The 6,112-nt window shown below is 52.2% G+C and overlaps 1 protein-coding gene across 1 annotated transcript; it reads right to left on the bottom strand.

Moving 5' to 3' along the window:
• Positions 1-4,146: 4,146 nt before the first annotated feature.
• On the bottom strand, positions 4,147-5,840 carry ID2 (inhibitor of DNA binding 2; the record flags this gene model as incomplete). The annotated part of the gene is made up of 3 exons (XM_080711588.1): positions 4,147-4,302; positions 5,109-5,172; positions 5,493-5,840. 2 exons carry the CDS (start codon positions 5,838-5,840, stop codon positions 5,116-5,118), a joined length of 405 nt encoding a protein of 134 aa, XP_080567714.1. The 3' UTR covers positions 4,147-4,302; positions 5,109-5,115.
• Positions 5,841-6,112: the final 272 nt, after the last annotated feature.

Below are 6,112 nucleotides of genomic sequence, written 5' to 3'. Positions count from 1 at the left end.
GCTCACACACCAAGTCCCTGCTCCCTTCGTGCATGTCCTCCGGAAAATTCCCTTACTTTCCTGCAGCCTTGGGTGGTACTCCGCACAGTGCCCATTTCAACAGCTGGCACTAGACGAAATACCTGCTGTTAGCCCTCTGGTCTCATCTCGCCCCCTCACGCTCGAATCACCTATGAGCGGACACAGATGGGACAGAAAGACATCCAGAGTCCAGGCAGGAGCATCACAGCCTAGAGCCTCTTTCTTTCCTTCCTTCCTTCCTTCCTTCCTTCCTTCCTTCCTTCCTTCTTTCTTCCTTCCTTTCTTTCTTTCTTCCTTTCTTCCTCTCTCTCTCTTCTTTCTCTCTCCTTCCTTCCTATTTTTTTTTTTTTTTTTTGCAGTACTGGGGCTGGAACCCAGGGGAATTCTATACTCCAAGCTACACCCCCAGCCCTATTTTATGTTTTTTGTTGTTGTTGTTGGTACTGGGGGTGGGACCCAGGGGCTTTTCTACCTCCAGGCTATACTCCCAGACCTATTTTATACTTTATTTGGAAACAGGGTCTCACTAAGTTGCTGAGAGCCTCACTCAGTAGCTGAGGCTGGCTTTAAACCTGTGCTATCCTCCTGTCTCAGCCTCCCAAGCACGGAGATTACAAGCGTGCGCCACCACGCCCGGCTCTTTTTTTTTTTTTTTTTTTTTTTTGAAACTGGGGGTTGAACCCAGAAGCCTTCTACCTCTGAGCTACACACCCAGCCCTTTTTATTTTTTGTTTAAAACAGAGTTTCACTGAGTTACTGAGAGTCTTGAAAAATTGCTGAGGTTGGCCTGGAGCCTATGAACCTCCTGTCTCAGCCTCCCAGCTACTGGGATTACAGGCATGCACTACCATGCCCAGTTTATAGAGCTTTCTAAATTGCAGTATAATTATTTATAAAAAATAAAATAAGTCTGGGAGTGAAGCTCTGAGGTAGAATGCCCCTGAGTTCAAACCCTGGAACCACAGAGAGAGAGAGAGAGAGAGAGAGAGAGAGAGAGAGAGAGAGAGAGAAGGAGAAGAAGGAGGAGAAGAAGAAGGAGGAGGAGGAGGAGGAAGAGGAGGAGGAGGAGGAGGAGGAGGAGGAGGAGGAGGAGGAGGAGGAGATTGAGGTGTGAGGACAGCCTCAGCAAGTAGTAACACTTTCAGCAACTGAGTGAGACCTTGTTTCTAAATAAAAATAAAATAGGGCTGGGGTGTAGGTGGGAGGTAGAATGCCCCTAAATTCAATCCCCAGTGCCACAAAAAAGAAAAAAAAAAAAAGGTATTGGATAAGGACACTCCCAAGAAAAGAAATCCCAGTTCCATTTCACCTCGATAAATTCCAAATAAAACACTGGCTGAGAGAATGCACATAGAAAGTAATGACACATCATGTTTGAGGAAGAGTTCTCAGAAATGCTCTGCTAGTTTTGTAGCCCAAAAATCATTTCTACCAGAGAAAAAACTATACTGATAAATGCAGGAAAGTAATACTAACAAATGTGCTCCCAAATCATGATTTAAAATAAAAAAGAACAGAAGCTATTGCATAGTGGAGAAAGACTGCTACCCTCTCATTACGATCTAGGATAAGAAAAAGGTGCGTCTCATACCACGCTTCTGATAATGAAGCTGGGATTCTGGTTAATGCCACCAAATAACTGGAAAAAAAAACCCGAAATTAAACACAAACTTAAAAGAAGCGAAGGGAGAGCGAGCTGGGCCACCTGCCTGCTGACGTCCCACTCCCGTGTCTCCATCAACCCGCCACCTCGCGCAGAAGCCCCGGATTCTGTCTGAAACCTTTTTCAAAACCCAGGACGAGCCGGGATGGTGGTGCACGCTTGTAATCCCAGCATTTGGGAGTCTGAGACAGGAGGATCGCGGTTCGAGGACAGCCTCAGCTACTTAGTGAGGCCCTCTGCAACTCAGTGAGACCCTGTTTCAAAATAAAGAATAAAAAATAGGGCAGTGGGTGTAGCTCAGAGGTCGAATGCCCCTGGGTTCCATCCCCAGACCCGCAAAAACAAAACAAAACAAAAAAAACCCCAGGACAACACCTCGTATCCAGTTAGTGGTAGGTGCTAATTTGCCAAACAGGGTCCCACCAGGTTAGGCTGCACGCTGCTCGCTGGAGCTGCACTGGTTCACCGCCCCATCGCTGGCGTCCCAGCGGCCAGGCCTGTGGACCACCAGGGGCCGCGGAGGGGAGCTGCGGTCCTCGCGTCGGCCAGCAGGTGGCGCCCGGCCTCCACGGCGCAGCGGCCAAGCGCGGGTGGACTCCGCCTCAAGTGCTCCCGGGGAGGTGCCGCCTTCCCGCCTCTGCCGCTGCTCTGGGCTCCTTGTCCAGGCGCCGCGGAGGTGTCCCGCGCCCAGCTAGCGCGCAGGTGCCCCCGCGGTCCCGACACGGAGGGCGCCCAGGGCGGCCCGAGCAGACATCGCAGGGGTCCCGGGGTGGGGGGCGGCGGAGGCGCTGCGCCTGGGGGAAGGCCCGGGGAGGATGGCGACCTGCCCTCGCACTCGGGGGCGGCGGGGGCCCAGGCGCGGGTGACGGGCCCCCAGGGCGGCCTGCATCCTGCCCAGGTGCGGGCCCCGGTGGGGGCGCCGTCCCCAGCCGCCGCGAGGCCGGGGCCCCCAGGAGCAGCGCCACGACCCCGCGGGCTCAGCCCTGCCCTCCCCCACGCCGCCCTCGGGGTGATGGATTCGGTGTCGGGGGCCAGGAAACTCCAGCGCCGCGGGGCAGACTCGGTGGCGCCACCCAAACACCTGCTCAGGTCGAGAGGCGGACGCAGGTGAGGCCCGGCCACCCCGCCCCGCGCCCTCCCCCCAGTTCCCGGGAAGGGTCTGCGGTCCAGACGCCCTCCCTCTTGTGGCTTCCAACTTGGGGACAGAATATGCTCCTAGGAGTTCTGAGCTCCTGTGTCTATGAATCTACGTCTATGAATGGGCGTTTCAACGCAGCGTCCCGGCGTGCCAGGAGAGGGCAGGGAATTGCAGCGATACCTTTTCAGGACTCTGAAGGGCGGCCCGCCCCGCCCCGGCTCCTCGGTGCCCAGCCGCAGTCAAGGGTGAAGGGCGACTTAAGTCACCGGCCTGGGAAGCAGCCGGCCCAGCCCAGTCTCCTCGAGGTCCCGGAGCTACAGGTGGATGCAGGGCCGGCTGGAGAAACCCCCTTCTAAATGTCAGCTTCCTGGGGTGCCTGACTCTTCTGGATGGACAAGCCCATTCTGGGTATCAAGAAGTTAAACTTTAAGTCTCTTTACAAGACCCACCCAGACAGGTAGACTGAGTCCTGGACTCCAAGTGAGCAGCCCAACCCCTCATTCTTGATTTTAAACTCTGCCCCAAGGCACAGACCACGTTGCCCCTTAAGGTCGGACAAACTTCTGGGTGGATCCCAGTCCCTGTCGATTCTTCTGAACAGCAGTGGTGGCCGCTCTTTTCCCCCCAAAGTGCGGCCACTGGTCACAGAGGTAAGTCCCAAGGCTGAGTTAACTGGAGAGGAACCAGAGAAAAGGAGCCGCAGAGAGCTTAAGAACCATTCGGAATTCAGGTATTGACTTCAGACACATTTTATTATACTCTTAATACAGTCTACATAAATTTGAACTTGTATTTTATTTGGGTTCAGTTATAACATAGCATAATAAAAATCAAAGCACGGTTCTCTGAAATAAAGCAGGCAATCACCATTCAAATAAACACACTTGATTTATTTTGTATAAAAGGGTTAAGTTTACAACTAAACTTTTATAAAAAGTTTAGCATGAGTAAGTACATCATTACACTTTATGCAGAAATAGACATCTCTGCCACTATACAAGAAAACTCTAATTAAAGAGTTCACAAGGTTTCACTCCATATATATATATTTATATATAAATATATACACAGCATTCAGTAGGCTTGCGTCAAAAAGGTAATTTCTGACCAAAAGACTTCATTTAAGTAACTGAATACTGAATCCTTCTGGTATTCACGCTCCACCTTTGAAAAAAGGCAAAGTCTGCTTAGATTGGGCAATTCCTTGTGATTTTAACATTTTCGCTCCCCATGGTGGGAATCGTATATAAAGAAAACCTTCCAACTGCAGAAAGGGCATTTAAAAGTCTTTTTCATAAATAATGAGAATCACAGTCCAGGCCAGAGAACACCCCAGGAAGATGATCCTTCTGAAGTTTCCTTCCATTTGTCTTTTTTTTTTTTTTTCTTTTTAAAAAGGTCCATCCAACTTGTTGTCCTCCTGGTGAAATGGTTGAAAAGTAAGTTCAGCGCCTTAAAAGATCCTGTGGATTTGTTGTTGCTGTTGTGCAAAGAAAAGAAAAAAAAAAGTCAGAAACACCTGCAGAAGGCTGGGAGGAGAGGCCTGTTTAGGCGAATGTGATCCAAGGGCAGAGGCCGGCAGACTGGCGCCGAGGAAGCCGCAGTTGGAGCATTTAACCAAACATTGGGAGATTGGGCAAACCCCGGCGTCCAGATGCAGCCCAGACTCGGCCTGGACAGCACACACGAAACATAAAAACAGCAGAGACCCAAGAGAAAAACTTCCAGCCCAATCTCCCATTTGGATCTCACAGCAGAGCTCGCAGGCGCCAGTCTGCTTCTTGTAACAATTATTTGATTGAAAACAGCCCTTTGGTTAGCAGATAGGGAAGTCTGGGATCCCAACGCCGCGGAGAGGCTCCGGCACAGGGCGGCAGCCGTCCTCAGCCAGCCCAGAGAACTCGGGTTTTAGGGAAGGAGGAGGACTAAGGAATTTGTGGCGATAAGATTAACTGCAGCGGAGGTTAGTACCTCATAGTACCAGAGGAATAGTAGAGAGGGCCCCCGGCATTACACTGGCTTGCAAAAGCCAACGCGTTCTCTGCAACCACCTACATAGTGAGTGATTGGCGTCATTCTTTTTTTAAGGAAAATGTTTTGTGATCTCTTGAGTAATCAGAGCTACAAGCCCCTTCATGTCTGGTGAGACAGCGTGGTACATCTAATACAGCAAAGAGGGCATGCATTTACTAAAACCAAACATTTTACACATACGAAAGTAACCTCGCACAGCAAATTACAAAAATACTCTCTCACGCGGACACACTAAGAGGCAGAAACACTCACCATTTATTCAGCCGCACAGAGCCTTGCTGTCATTTGACATTAACTCAGAAGGGAAATCGGAAGCCTAGACAGGAAAATGAGATAAAAGGCAGATGTTAAACAAAATCTCGGGGAGAAAGGGGCCTCTTTTTTAAAAAAATTCAAGTACTCCTCGCCACCCCAACTTCTATTAAACACGTCGATGCTCCAGTTCAGACGCGGATACGCTAGCACGTCAGAACTTATTAGAATTTCACGCACGGTTCGAGCTACAGCAGATTTTTATGAAAATAAAGTTAATTAGCTCATCTGTAGGTCCCCCGTCGCGACAATGGCCCTATTAGTGCAGCCCGGGCGGTCGCGGGCGTGCGGGGAGGCGGCGGGGACGCCGCGGGCAGCTCTTACCTGCAAGGACAGGATGCTGATGTCGGTGTTCAGGGTGGTCAGCGGCGTCCTGGACGCCTGGTTCTGCCCGGGTCTCGGGTGGTGCAGGCTGACGATGGTGGGGTGCGAGTCCAGGGCGATCTGCAGGTCCAAGATGTAGTCGATGACGTGCTGTAGGATTTCCATCTTGCTCACCTTCTTGTTCTGGGGGATGCTGGGCACCAGCTCCTTGAGTTTGGAGTAGCAATCATTCATGTTGTACAGCAGGCTCATCGGGTCGTCCACCGGGGTTTTGCTCCGGGAGATGCCCAGGCTGTGGTCGGACAGGCTGTTTTTCCTTACGGACCTCACCGGACTGAAGGCTTTCATGCTGGCCGCGGTGGGAAGAGAGAGCGGGAGGGAGCGGGCTGCCCAGGAGCTCAGGAAGCCGCCGCCGCCGCCGCCTGCTGGGCTAGCTGCGCTGGGCACCGGGCTCGGCTCCGAGGGAAGCTCGGAATGAAGCGCGAGCCCCGCGGGGCGGCTTTTATGGGCACTCGCCGGGGCCACTCGTCCGGCCTTTCCTCCGTCCCTATTGGTGGGAGGCGGCGCGTCCATCAGACCGAGCGGGCGCTCTCATTGGCGGGCGCGGGCGCCGGGCGGGC

This window comes from Muscardinus avellanarius, assembly GCF_963383645.1.
Source record: "Muscardinus avellanarius genome assembly, chromosome: 15".
NCBI classification, from domain to species: Eukaryota; Metazoa; Chordata; class Mammalia; order Rodentia; family Gliridae; genus Muscardinus; species Muscardinus avellanarius.
Note: the sequence above shows the minus strand (reverse complement) of the source record. Positions and strands in the feature narration are given on the sequence as shown.